This window comes from Argentina silus, assembly GCF_951799395.1.
Source record: "Argentina silus genome assembly, chromosome: 19".
Classification (NCBI taxonomy): Eukaryota; Metazoa; Chordata; class Actinopteri; order Argentiniformes; family Argentinidae; genus Argentina; species Argentina silus.
This window is the reverse complement of record NC_139673.1, coordinates 37,501-52,774: the sequence shown is the minus strand read 5'-3', so window position 1 is coordinate 52,774 and position 15,274 is coordinate 37,501. Positions and strand designations below refer to the sequence as shown.

The following is a 15,274-nucleotide window of genomic DNA, read 5'->3' as shown; positions in this document are numbered from 1 at the left end:
CCCTAACCCCAACCCTAACCCTCACCCTAACCCTAACCCTAACCCAACCTAACCCTCACCCAACCTAACCCTAACCCTAACCTAACCCTAACCCTAACTCTAACCCTAACCCTAACCCTCACCCTCACCCTCACCCTCACCCTCACCCTAACCCTCACCCTCACCCTAACCCTAACCCTCACCCTAACCCTAACCCAACCTAACCCTCACCCTAACCCTAACCCAACCTAACACAACCCTAACCCTAACCCAACCTAACACAACCCTAACCCTAACCCTAACCTAACCTAACCCTAACCCTCACCCTCACCCTCACCCTCACCCTCACCCTCACCCTAACCCTAACCCTCACCCTAACCCTAACCCAACCTAACCCTCACCCTAACCCTAACCCAACCTAACACAACCCTAACCCTAACCCAACCTAACCCAACCTAACCCTCACCCTAACCCTAACCTAACCTAACCCTAACACAACCCTAACCCTAACCCAACCTAACCCTAACCCAACCTAACACAACCCTAACCCAACCTAACCCTAACCTAACCCAACCTAACACAACCTAACCTAACCCAACCTAACCCTAACCCAACCTAACCCAACCTAACCCTAACCCAACCTAACCCAACTAACCCTAACCCAACCTAACCCTAACCCAACCCAACCTAACACAACCAAACACAACCCAACCTAACACAACCTAACCCTAACCCAACCTAACCCTAACCCAACCCAACCTAACACAACCAAACACAACCCTAACCCTAACACAACCTAACCCTAACCCTCACCTCAAATAATCCATCGCCTTCTCAGTCACAACAAGAGACTTGTAAATCCACAGAAATCTAATTGTGGTTTAATATGAAAGATGTAGCATTGTGACTGCCAATGGCCCCTGGTCTGAGCATTGATTACTTTATCTTATGATGACTGATGTTCAGATGATTCACTTACTGAAACAAATGTATTGTTGTAAGTCGCTTTGGATAAAGACATCTGCTAAATGTCATAAATGTAAATGTAAATGTCAAGGTTCGGGGGCCAGACCAGGAACTTCCGTCTGTACCACGATGGGAAGCACTTTGTGGGGGAGAAGCGCTTTGAGTCGATCCACGACCTGGTGACGGATGGCCTGATCACCCTGTACATCGAGACCCGCGCCGCAGAGTACATCAGCAAGATGACGGTGAACCCCATCTACCAGCATGTAGGATACACCACCCTCAACCAGGACCTGCTGCCCCCCCGCATGGACCCCGCCCCGCTGGAGGAGAGGGTGAGGGGGGGGGGGGGGGTAGGGGGAGGAAGGTTGATTTAAGCCATGCACGCGTGTGTCTGTGTTTCTGTCTGTGTGTCTGTGTGTGTGTGTGTGTGTGTGTGTGTGTGTGTGTGTGTGTGTGTGTGTGTGTGTGTGTGTGTGTCTGTGTGTATGTGTGTATGTGTCTGTGTGTGTGTGTCTGTGTGTGTGTGTGTGTGTGTGTGTGTGTCTGTGTGTGGGGGGGGGGGTGGTGGTGTCCTGGGGGGGGGGGGGGGGGGGTGTCCGGGGGGGGGGGGGGGGGTATTGGCCCTTTGTCTTTTTTTCCTAGTTAGGGTGTGTGTGTGTGTGGGGGGGGGGGACGGGGGGGGGGGACGCTGTGACTTTCAGGAGGAGAGAAATGCTTTGTTGTTGTTGTGGAGACACATGCTAGTTAGCTTGAACACCTCCCTCCTCCTCCTCTCCCCTCCCTCTCCTCCCCTCCCTCCCCTCCCCTCCCCTCCCCTCTTCCCCTCCTCCCCTCCCCTCCTGTCCTCCCCTCTTCCCCTCCCCTCCCCTGTCCTCCTCCCCTCCCCTCCTGTCCTCCCCTCCCCTGTCCTCCCCTCCTCCCCTCTTCCCCTGTCCTCCTCCCCTGTCCTCCTCCCCTGTCCTCCCCTCCCCTCCAATACACAGTGTGTGTGTGTGTGATCTCAGGGCAGATCTCAGGGCATTAGATGTGTTTCTGTTCCAGCTTCTTCTGTTAGATGGCTGACTAGCTTCCCTGGTGGTGGTTGTTGTTGTTCCTGTGTGAACTGTAATTCACCATGAGGCACAGAGCAACTAGTAGGGGAGGAGGAGGGGGAGGGGGAGGGGGAGGAGGAGGAGGAGGAGGAGGAGGAGGAGGGGGGGACCCCTGCCTAGCTATCATGCCATCCAGGGAATCCTTCCTTGTCAGGAAGGGGGAGAGTGTGAGGGAGGGGGGAGGGGGTCCCTGGTTCACAAGGCTAAGAAGGAGAGTGGGGGGCCACAGCGCTGGGTGTGAGGCTGGGGGGGTCAGGGTCAGGGGTCACGGCGGCAGCGCCACAGAAGCCCCGCCCTCCAAGTCTTGAAACGCTTTGCCTGTTCCCAGCTCACCTCCCTGGTCCGGCGGGCCGCACTCAACCAGACCCAGCACACACACACAGACGACAAACACCACAACTTCAAGGTAAGACCCACACACACACACACACACACACACACCACACACACCACACACACACACACACACACACTCTGTATCGGTGTCCAATGCTGTCCCCCCCCCCCCCCCAGGTACACACCTTCCGTGGGCCCCACTGGTGTGAGTACTGTGCCAACTTCATGTGGGGGCTGGTCGCCCAGGGGGTCAAGTGTTCAGGTAAGACCTGATGCACCTTGCTGCCACGGCAACACACCAGGAAGTGACATCATCACGGGTGCTCTGAGGGTGTTGATCAGAGGAACTGATGCCTCAGCAGACCTGGCCTGCTAATCTAATGTCTCCCCCCCCCCCTCAGCAGACCTGGCCTGCTAATCTAATGTCTCCCCCCCCCCTCAGACTGTGGCCTGAACGTCCATAAGCAGTGTTCTAAGGTGGTCCCTAACGACTGTAAGCCCGACCTGAAGCACGTGAAGAAGGTGTACAGCTGTGACCTCACCACGCTGGTGAAGGCCCACAATGCAAAGCGGCCCATGGTGGTGGACATGTGCATACAGGAGCTGGAGGCCAGAGGTGAGAGCACTGGAGTCACCGTGGTAACACTGGAGTCACTGTGGTAAACAATAGAGTTACCATGGTAAATAATAGAGTTATTATGGTAACAGTAGAGTTACCATGGTAACAATAGAGTTACTACGGTAAACCAGGATCCAGACTGTGGTCTAGCCTCTGCATGCTCGGCTGTGCTGCAGTGGGGTTAGTTTTATGAAGTCTTAAATGGGTTAGTAGTTTACATTTTCCCTCCTGTTTCTCTCCTTCTCTCTATCTCCCTCCCCCTCCCTCTCCCTCCCTCCCTCCCTCCCTCTCCCTCCCTCCCTCTCCCTCCCTCCCTCCGTCCGTCTGTCTGTGCAGGTCTTCAGTCTGAGGGGTTGTACAGGATCTCAGGGTTCAGTGATCTCATAGAAGACGTGAAGCTGGCGTTTGACAGAGGTTGGTCCCTGCGTCTCTGGCTCTGTGTGTGGGACCCTGTAACTAAGTGGATTTGTTGTTTTCATTATTCAACATGTTCACAAAAAAACAGATTTTAAAACGACCTCTGAGTCAAGATATCTCGCTTTCAATGATGTTCCTGATGTTCCAAATTGCCCATTTGATTAAATTCCTACAACTCCCAAGATTCCCCTCTCCCTCCCACACCAGGTCCTTCTGTTGAACAGCACTAGAACACAGGGTCAGAGTAGAGTAGAGTAGAGCAGGTCAGCAGGTCACAGTAGAGCAGGTCAGAGTAGAGCAGAGGAGGGTCTCGTCTGACGTATTTTAAGGCGGTATGAGATGTTTTTAGGAAGTAAACAGACGTCAGAGTGTTTGGATAGTTCTGATGCAGGTGAGATGATGATGGTTGGAGACGGTCCATCACTGATTGGCCAGAAATACACATGAACATGGATTTGGGGTAAACTTCCCCTTTAACTCACTAACTGCCCACCTGAACCCTCTCCACCTAAAGAGCCAAGTATTTGATGTGGTATTTACCTAGCAACAATAATTTCATTGGCTACAAAATGAAGCATCATCATTAATGTGTTTTCGGTGAACAAAGTCGCCCTTGGCTCTGTAGAATTGTGGACCATTGGGGCGACTTTACTCACCTTCTCACCCCCCCCCGCCCCGCCCCGCCCCGCCCCGCCCCTCACCCCCCTGCAGACGGAGAGAAGGCAGACATCTCTGTGAGTGTGTATGAGGACATCAACGTCATCACTGGGGCGCTGAAGCTGTACTTCAGAGATCTGCCCATCCCTCTCATCAGCTACGACGCCTACCCACGATTCATAGAGGCCGCGCGTGAGTGTGTCTGTGTGTGTGTGTGAGTGTGAGTGTGAGTGTGAGTGTGAGTGTGAGTGTGAGTGTGAGTGTGAGTGTGTGTGTGTGTGTGTGTGTGTGTGTGTGTCTCTGTCCAGTGTGTGCGTGGTTCGAGAGCAGACTCTGACTCTGTGTGTGTGTGTGTGTGTGTGTGTGTGTGTAGAGATCACAGATGCAGACAAGCGGTTAGAAGCCCTCCATGAAGCGTTGAAGCTGCTGCCTCCTGCTCACTGTGAAACACTCCGCTACCTAATGGCCCATCTGAAGAGGTGAGACCCCTCCCTGTACACACACACACACACACACACACACACACACACTCCACTCTGACATCACTGTACCCCCCGCCCCCCCCTCCAGGGTGACCCAGAATGCCAAGGCCAACCTGATGACAGCGGAGAACCTGGGCATGGTGTTTGGCCCCACGCTGATGCGCGCCCCGGGCCTGGACGCCATGACGGCGCTCAACGACATCCGCTACCAGCGCCAGGTGGTCGAGACGCTCATCAGGAACGAGGACATCCTGTTCTGAACCACCCCCTACACACTAGCTCCTACACACTCCCCCCTACACACTACCCCTACACACTACCCCTACACACTCCCCCCTACACACTCCCCCTACACACACCCCCTACACACTACCCCTACACACTCCCCCCTACACACTCCCCCTACACACACCCCCTACACACTACCCCTACACACTCCCCCTACACACACCCCCTACACACTACCCCTACACACTCCCCCCTACACACTCCCCCTACACACACCCCCTACACACTACCCCTACACACTCCCCCCTACACACTCCCCCTACACACACCCCCTACACACTACCCCTACACACACCCCCTACACACTCCCCCCTACACACTACCCCTACACACTAGCTCCAACACACTCCCCCCTACACACTAGCCCCTACACACTCCCCCTACACACTAGCCCCTACACACTAGCTCCTACACACTACCCCTACACACTACCCCTACACACTACCCCTACACACTAGCTCCTACACACTCCCCCCTACACACTAGCCCCTACACACTACCCTACACACTCCCCCTACACACTAGCCCCTACACACTAGCCCCTACACACTACCCCTACACACTAGCCCCTACACACTCCCCCTACACACTAGCCCCTACACACTAGCCCCTAGCCACTAGCTCCTACACACTAGCTCCTACACACTAGCTCCTACACACTACCCCTACACACTAGCCCCTACACACTACCCCTACACACTACCCCTACACACTAGCTCCTACACACTCCCCCTACACACTAGCCCCTAGCCACTAGCTCCTACACACTGGCCCCTACACACTACCCCTACACACTAGCCCCTACACACTAGCTCCTACACACTAGCCCCTACACACTACCCTACACACTCCCCCTACACACTACCCCTACACACTAGCCCCTACACACTAGCCCCTACACACTAGCTCCTACACACTAGCCCCTACACACTACCCCTACACACTCCCCCTACACACTAGCCCCTACACACTAGCCCCTACACACTAGCCCCTAGCCACTAGCTCCTACACACTAGCTCCTACACACTAGCCCCTACACACTAGCTCCTACACACTCCCCCTACACACTAGCCCCTACACACTAGCCCCTACACACTAGCCCCTACACACTAGCTCCTACACACTAGCTCCTACACACTCCCCTCTACACACTAGCTCCTACACACTAGCCCCTACACACTAGCCCCTACACACTAGCCCCGACACACTACCCCTACACACTACCCCTACACACTAGCCCCTACACACTAGCTCCTACACACTAGCCCCTACACACTACCCCTACACACTAGCCCCTACACACTAGCCCCTACACACTAGCCCCTACACACTAGCTCCTACACACTACCCCTACACACTAGCTCCTACACACTCCCCCTACACACTCCCCTCTACACACTAGCCCCTAGCCACTAGCCCCTACACACTACCCCTACACACTAGCCCCTACACACTAGCTCCTACACACTACCCCTACACACTAGCCCCTACACACTAGCCCCTACACACTAGCCCCTACACACTAGCCCCTACACACTAGCTCCTACACACTAGCCCCTACACACTAGCCCCTACACACTAGCTCCTACACACTAGCCCCTACACACTAGCTCCTACACACTAGCCCCTACACACTAGCCCCTACACACTAGCTCCTACACACTACCCCTACACACTAGCTCCTACACACTAGCCCCTACACACTAGCCCCTAGCCACTAGCTCCTACACACTAGCTCCTACACACTACCCCTACACACTAGCCCCTACACACTAGCCCCTACACACTAGCCCCTACACACTAGCTCCTACACACTAGCCCCTAGCCACTGAGTCTACACTGTGACACCAGCTCCACCGTGCCCTCTGATAGGTCAGGAGGAATGACCCTTCTAGCTCAGACCTATCCAGTCCTCTAAGATCTACAGAGTCTAGGGATCAGCCAGGGATCAGCCAGGACCAGGGATCAGCCAGGGATCAGCCAGGACCAGGGATCAGCCAGGACCAGGGATCAGCCAGGGAAGGGCCAGGGATCAGTCAGGACCAGGGATCAGCCAGGGATCAGCCAGGACCAGGGATCAGCCAGGGAAGGGCCAGGGATCAGCCAGGGAAGGGCCAGGGAAGGGCCAGGGATCAGCCAGGGAAGGGCCAGGGAAGAGCCAGGGAAGAGCCAGAGGCTTGTGTCTACACAGGACTTACAGCCAAACTCCACTGCGCCCCGTTGTGTAAAGGCAGCAGTGTGGTTTGGCTGTAACAGAAGCGCTGTGTGTCTGACCTCTGAGACGCGGAGGGAAGCCTCTGCCACGCTCCTGACACCACCACGCCCAGCGTGGCGCCCATAACTCATCATGTGGACCGGAGGGAGGGGGGGAGTCAGTCAGTCTGTCTGAAGGGAATATGAAGAATCCCAGCAGTATGTCTGTGTCTGAGTAGTCTCCCCATGGTCACACTCCTCACACACCTCCTTAGACTGACGTCTTCTGCATGTCCCCCCTCACCGGCCCCCCTATTTATGTCGGGGGTCTTTGATGGACCACTCGTGTGTGTGTGCGCGCACGTGCGTGTGCATGTCCTGTCTCCTGCCGCTCTCTGTTGGATTCTGATCCCTCTTCATCTTTGAAACAGAAAGACAATAATTAACAACATTTTTACAGTAATGCTCTGCTCTGCTCGATGTGGCCTGTTGGTCCAGACAGGGTTAAGTCCCTGTCAATCACCATGGACCTGCATGGAACATAGAATACTGTCATTATTTTTTTAAATCTTTGATTTTCTTTGCCATTGGTGTTGTTGTTTTTTTACACTGGAACACCTTTTTTGGGGTGGATGTTGAGATTCTTAGACATTACTACATCAGTCCTTATTAATACACCCGTTAGAGTATTAATCTAACCCAGAGCGGGATCTCTGCCTTCAGTCAGCTGTCTCAATGAAATGTCTGGTTTTGTTCATTTCTTGTTGTTGCTGTAAAGTGTTTTCTATATGATTTCTGCATGGTAGACATTGAATAAATTATTGAATATGGCTTTGATGTGGTCATTTGTTGTATGCATGCAGGAATGACCTTGATAGAGGAAGGAAGGGTCAAGCGATGACGCAGACGTCGTCATGGACACCGCTGGAAGCTGGTCTATATGAGAGGAAAGTCGTTATTTAACGTGATCGGTGATTTGGAAGTTTCTTCTTAATGGGGGACGTACACTGTGTACTATTAGCCTAGCCCAAATATGTATTCTATTATTATACAACGGTTTGATCAGAAGAAGCATTCTAAGACGTGCTTTATTGTCTGATAAAGTAACAACTATGACGCGTTTGACCCGTTTACCAGATACGTTACCGTAATATCCCTGTTTATGATACGTTACCGTAATATCCCTGTTTATGATACGTTACCGTAATATCCCTGTTTATGATACGTTACCGTAATATCCCTGTTTATGATACGTTACCGTAATATCCCTGTTTGGGATACGAGCGAACACAACGTTCCCTTGACAACAGTGGCCGTTTTGAGAACTATATTTCTGAGCGCAGGGTAGAAACTACCACAATCTATCACGAAATAAATAGTTTGCCGTTGTTTTCTTGTCACAATTCTTTATTTTGTTTTGTAACCGTTGTATAAAAGTAATAATAAACAAGGCCCCTCAGCTGCGACTTTAGGGTTCATTAGACAGTTGGTTGATGTAAAGCCTGGAGTTGACTATCAACACCTCGACTTCCAGCCTCGGTAGAGGCCAGCCTCGGTAGAGGCCAGCCTCGGTAGAGGCCAGCCTCGGTAGAGGCCAGCCTCGGTATATGTCACTCATACGACGCCAGTTTGTTTGAGCTGCGAAGTGAAACTTTAACAAGTTGAAGGTGTTGAGATGAACCCGCCGCCATGTTGTTGAGGAGACGGCGGACTAACGGGTGAGATGCGCCTCTGCAAAGGCCTATTAACTAATTAGCTCTTTATTTTTTTGGTGCAAATATGTTCGTGATATATCAACACATATGTTAGTATAGTAATTTAATCTGAATGGCATCAAAAACATCGAATAACCCAAACGGTCAACATTTGCTCGGTCATGACGGGACATGTTCGGACGTGAGAGCTCGACGTCGCGGTTGTGAAGAGGCTCCATTTCTCGCCAGTCTTACTATAATGGAACCAACGAGTGTAAAATGTGTTTTACCCTCATAAAACTATGAAACTATGTTATTAAATGTGCAAGAGGGCGAATGTGATCCTCAACCGACGGTCGCCTGGGAAGGTAGGCCCCCTCACTCTGGAAACAGAACAGGTCAGATAAATACTCACTTTATAACACATGCACGTCCAGTATGCCAGTAAGTAAGGGTGATATAAAACTTGATATAAAAGTAGATAAATCTGCGTGGCAGGGAAGAGAGAGGCCTCGCCATGTGCGTTGGGCTAATATGAATTACAACAGTCTTGAAAGGGAGAGAACTTGGACTATTTAAATACTCATTTGTTTTTCCTTTGTATATTTTATAGATAGGGAGGCTGCATACGGTTATTTTCCACAATTTATTTGAGGAATCGATGTGTCTGTACATGTCAGAGATTGTAGCATATTCGTGTTTTCTGTCAGACATGGATCCTGTGGTCCAGTACCTGGGTGGACATGGAGTCGTTGTCGAACGGGAGGCTGGTTCGGGACCGGGTCGCTGGCGCCTCTTCTGTGTGCACATTGAAAGTAGGGGAGGGAGGATACCCATTTAACTTTTATATATAGTATATTTCATTTAGTAGACGCACTTATCCAGAGCTACCGAAAATAAGGCCTACATTCGTCCAAAGTAAACTAATCAACTACAACCCAAATCACAGTCATCGCAAGTAAGACTTTAGATAAGAATTGGTGTCACAAGCAGTTACAGTACTAGATAAAGGAAAGACAACTGTTGTTAGTTATTTATGTTTATATTTGTTAATTAGTTTTCTCTGTATGGGTTAGGGTTAGTCATGCTGCTATTAAAATGGAGGAGGACGGAGGCCGGGCCGCTGGCCGGTGGTGGCAGGTCGGTGCGCTGTGCTGCTTGCTATGCAACAGCGCCCTCTGCTGGCGATGGTGCGGTAGTGTTGTTAGGTCGGCTACGGCGCTGAGTACTGAGCTCCCGTCAACTGAGAAAGTTAGGAAAGAGAAACCTAGCAGTAACCTCGCAACTCTAAAGATTACTACTTTATCCGCAAACACAGCTCGCTAGGTTTCTCTTTCCTACGCATGCAGCTGTAACTACAAACTGTATCACAGCCGTGTTTGCTGTGTTTTTATGGGATTATATCATATACAACAGCGGTAATTGTAGCTGGCGGACTGTCCCTTTATAAGGGCGGCGGTGCGGGCTGGTTCCCGGGCCTCGTTGGCGCAGTAGGCAGCGCGTCAGTCTCATAATCTGAAGGTCGTGAGTTCGAGCCTCACACGGGGCACTTGTTTTTTTATTGTTATTATAGAAAATAAATCAAATAAAAAATGCATTGCTGTCGCCTAGCGAACCAGAGTGTTGTCAGATCCGTGGTGTCTGCTGCAGGTTAGTGACTGAGGTTGTGGTGACTGAGGTTGCTGCTTCAGGGGAACCATTAGAGCTCTGCTGTGAGGCTGGGCTCCCAGTGGAGGAACCATTAGAGCTCTGCTGTAAGGCTGGGCTCCCAGTGGAGGAACCATTAGAGCTCTGCTGTGAGGCTGGGCTCCCAGTGGAGGAACCATTAGAGCTCTGCTGTGAGGCTGGGCTCCCAGTGCCCGGCTAGCTCAGTCGGTAGAGCATGAGACTCTTAATCTCAGGGTCGTGGGTTCGAGCCCCACGTTGGGCGCACATGTTTTTTTTTTTGGTATGAAAGCAGAGAGGAGAAGGGAGTGTATGTTCCTCAGTAATCAGGAAGAACTCTTTTTTTTTTTTTTTACTGAAAACACATTCTTTTATGTATTTTCTTTCCAGGGATTTCAGAAGGGAGTGTGTGATGAATGCCACACCTTCTCTATGAAAGTACATTAATTCTCAAGGAGAATATTATAGAATACATAGATTAATGAGTAATTGGGTAAAATACCTCTTTACCCCCACTACCCCCGTGTACACGTTTCTCTCCTGTTAATTAAAAAAAAAAAAAATTATCTTATGATGACTGATGGACAGATGATTCACTTACTTGAACAAATGCATTTGTTGTAAGGCGCTTTGGATAAAGGCGTCTGCTAAATGCCATAAATGTAAATGTAAATGTAATTGTCATGTTGTCTCTGAGCCTGTTTGTTATCTGCACGTTCTCCAGGTTTCCGAGGAAGAAAAGGGAATCGTCCCTGGGTGGGCTTGAACCACCAACCTTTCGGTTAACAGCCGAACGCGCTAACCAATTGCGCCACAGAGACTCTCTTGCTCTCTCTCTCTCTCCTGAGCTCTAATCTACTTGCAGCTCTGTGGGTGTGTGTTATGGTGGGGCTAAAAGAAATCAGGGAGAACTCCTTTTACTTGGAACATTATTTTGTGGTCATGTGTATTTTTTCCCAGGGATTACAGAAGGCGGACCAGGGCAGTCAGCTAACCCTAACCCACTCCATGCCTCAAGGAGAGTCTAGCTAATAGAATAATGATTCAGGAATAATTGCCATGTTGTCTCTGAGCCTGTTGGTTATCTGCACGTTCTCCAGGTTTCCGAGGTCCAAGAAGAAAAGGGAATCGTCCCTGGGTGGGCTTGAACCACCAACCTTTCGGTTAACAGCCGAACGCGCTAACCAATTGCGCCACAGAGACTCTCTTACTTGCTCTCTCTCCTGAGCTCTAATCTGAGATACCAGCTCCACGGGCACTGTAGCTGATCGTGCTGTGGTGGAGGTAGGGTGGGTGGGTGGGCTACTGTATGACAGAAAACAGCAAAATAAATTAATAATTGGTAAATGGAATGTAAAAACATCTATTATATAACTGCACTGTTGAAAGTAGATCCCTGGGTCAGCGGGTGTGTCTGTGTCTGTCTGTCTCATTGGTGCAGCAGGGGAGGAGAGAGGAGGTGGAGGACAGTGTGGACCAGCGTATTTCAACCCCGTGACTGTTGGAGAAAGTCCCTCCCTTTGTCCCCCTTCAGCTCCTACAGAAGGTGATCTGTCAGAGTATGGTGACTTCCTCTCCATGCCCGGCTAGCTCAGTCGGTAGAGCATGAGACTCTTAATCTCAGGGTCGTGGGTTCGAGCCCCACGTTGGGCGCATGTGTTTTTGTTTGGTATGAAAGCAGAGAGGAGAAGGAAGTGGATGTTCCTCAGTAATCAGGAAGAACTCTTTTTTTTTACTGAAAACACATTCTTTTGTGTATTTTCTTTCCAGGGATTTCAGAAGGGAGTGTGTGGTGAATGCCACACCTTCTCTATGAAAGTACATTAATTCTCAAGGAGAATATTATAGAATACATAGATTAATGAGTAATTGCCATGTTGTCTCTGAGTCTATTTGTCTGTCTGTCTGTCTGTCTGTCTGTCTGTCTGTCTGTATCTGTCTGTATCTGTCTGTCTCATTGGTGATCAGTGCAGAAGGGGAGGAGAGAGGAGGTGGAGCAGGTGGAGGACAGTGGAGCCAGTGTGGACCAGTGTATTTCAACCCCGTGACTGTTGGAGAAAGTCCCTCCCTTTGTCCCCCTTCAGCTCCTGGCCTCCTCCCCACGGGTCCTCCGCCTGCAGTAGAGGGCCAGATTAGCCTTGGTGATGTGGCTGTAGAGGGCCAGATTAGCCTTGGTGATGTGGCTGTAGAGGGCCAGGTCATTTACATTACATTTACATTTACATTTATGACATTTAGCAGACGCCTTTATCCAAAGCGACGTACAACAATACATTTGTTTAAGTAAGTGAATCATCTATCCAACAGTCATTATAAGACAAAGTAATCAATGCTCACACCAGGGGCCATTGGCAGTCGTAATGCCAGTAGGGACATTTTTATTTATTTATTTATTTTATATATATATATATATATATTTTATTAGCAGGAGAGAACTTGTACAGGGGGGTAGCAGGGGAGAAGAGGTCTCGGGGTTAGGGTTAGTATAGGGGGGGTAGTGAGGGTGAAGCGGTCTTTAGGAGGGACTGTTAAGATGTAGCTTGAAGAGATGGGTTTTCAATCTACGGCGGAAGATCGGAAGTGACTCTGCAGTCCTGACCGTTGTGGGAAGCTCCTCCCACCAGCGAGGTGCCAGGACAGTGAAAAGCCGTGACCGAGTAGCGCGGCCACTGCATCCACGTAGAGGCGGCGGTGCCAGGCGGGCAGCCGAGGTGGACGAGCGGAGTGATCTTGCAGGGGTTTGGGGGCTGACCATTGCTTGCAAGTAGGGAGGGGCTGTTCCCTTTGCCGCCCGGTAGGTTAAGCGGTTGTCAAGGATCACCCCAAGGTTCTTGGCTGTATGGGAGGAGTCTCTGTTTTTTAGAATAAAATGTTTGATTTGGTGCAGAATCAGCAAACTCTCTCACTATGTTTCAGCGTGTGCAGGTGTACTGGGACTACGGGCCAAACTACCATCCCACCTTCCAGATGTTCCTCAACCCGGACATAAAGAGTGTGGAGCTGAGGCTTTTGAAGGGAGGGGGTGGTGGAGACAAGGTCTGGGTGGGGTTCATCCCACTAGTAACAGGTAAACCCTTACAGTTAGTTTGTAAACCAGAGGCCTCCAGGTCTGCAGCACTGCTGGTTTCCTTCTCTCCCTGGTAGTTACATTGGTAGTCCAGAGAGTCTCAGGTGTCCCAGGTCTGAACCAGTCCCTGATGAAAACCAGCTGTGCTGTGGGCCTCAAGGTCTGGATTTGAGGCTGAGAGCTTCCATCCAAACACCATTCCCGCTGTGGGCTCCTCTGTAATGTGGTCTAGCTGGTGTGAATGTTGAAGGGATCAGCTGCAGCCCCCTCACCAACACTGGTTTGGCTCAGCCAACACAACTCTACTGTACATAGCTTACTGTGTTTGTCTTGGTTTCCCCTGACTACCAGGTGCTGCACTGGTGAGTGGAGTGCAGTCAGAGTGGTTCTGCAGAGGAGCAACTGCACTCTGTCCGGCCAGAGTTTGTGAAATGAGTGTCAGGACCAGTTCTAGATTATCTACTGGATGGACTTCTGCAGAGAGTCCTCAGTAAGCTTGAGGAGGAGTTGGTGAAGGAGAAACCTGGGAGGGCAGAGAGAGCACGTGTCACTATTGACATGGTTCTCAGGAAAGGAGCTTGTTCCTGTTCCATCATGAAAACACTTCTACTTGAATTGGACCCCTTCCTTTGTACAACACTTGGACTCCACTAACACAGTGTTAGAATGAGGCGTTGCTGGGTTTGGCCTCGGACCAGATTCTTTATTTACCATACATTATATTATATATATACACGTTATATATATGTGTTATATCATATACATACGTTATATTATATAGATACATTATATTATATATATAAACATTACACTCACTGGCCACTTTATTAGGTACACCTTGCTAGTACCGGGTTGGACCCCCTTTTGCCTTCAGAACTGCCTTAATTCTTTGTGGCATAGATTCAACAAGGTGCTGGAAACATTCCTCAGAGATTTTGGTCCATATTGACATGATAGCATCATTGCTGCAGATTTGTCGGCTGCACATCCATGATGCAAATCTCCCGTTCCACCACATCCCAAAGGTGCTCTATTGGATTGAGATCTGGTGACTGTGGAGGCCATTGGAGTACAGTGAACTCATTGTCATGTTCAAGAAACCAGTTTGAGATGATGTGAGTTTTGTGACATGGCGCGTTATCCTGCTGGAAGTAGCCATCAGAAGATGGGTACACTGTGGTCATAAAGGGATGGACATGGTCAGCAACAATACTCAGGTAGGCTGTGGCGTTTAAACGATGCTCAATTGCTACTAAGTGCCCAAAGTGTGCCAAGAAAATATCCCCCACACCATTCCACCACCACCACCACCAGCCTGAACCATTGTCGCAGCAGAAATCGAGACTCATCAGACCAGGCAACGTTTTTCCAATCTTCTATTGTCCAATTTTGGTGAGCCCGTGCGAATTGTAGCCTCAGTTTCCTGTTCTTAGCTGACAGGAGTGGCACCCGGAGTGGTCTTCTACTGCTGTAGCCCATCTGCTTCAAGGTTCGACGTGTGGTGCGTTCAGAAATGGTCTTCTGCATACCTTGGTTGTAACGAGTGGTACTTTCATTCCCTACCCTTTATACATGACTCCTCCCCTTTACATGGACTGACCCTGTTCCTTTCCATGAATGTAACTCCTCCCCTTTTCATGGCTCCACACATTTGCATGACTCCGCCCCTTTCATGACTTCTCAATTTACATTGACTGACCCCGCGCCTTTCCACTAATGTAACTGCTCCCCTTTCCACTATTCCTCCCCTTTACATGGCTCCGCCCTTTTACACTAATGTAATACCGCCCAAGGACATAACTCCTCCCCATTTCATG

At 50.4% G+C, this 15,274-nt stretch overlaps 1 protein-coding gene across 1 annotated transcript; it reads left to right on the top strand.

Annotated features, from left to right (window-relative positions):
• Window positions 1-1,057: 1,057 nt before the first annotated feature.
• LOC310819625 (N-chimaerin-like) lies at window positions 1,058-7,855 on the top strand. The gene is made up of 8 exons (XM_083690941.1): window positions 1,058-1,280; window positions 2,368-2,445; window positions 2,553-2,637; window positions 2,818-2,991; window positions 3,331-3,408; window positions 4,123-4,260; window positions 4,442-4,547; window positions 4,639-7,855. The coding sequence occupies exons 1-8, from the start codon at window positions 1,185-1,187 to the stop codon at window positions 4,808-4,810; spliced, it is 927 nt and encodes a 308-aa protein (XP_083547067.1). The 5' UTR covers window positions 1,058-1,184; the 3' UTR covers window positions 4,811-7,855.
• The last annotated feature ends 7,419 nt before the right edge of the window (window positions 7,856-15,274 follow it).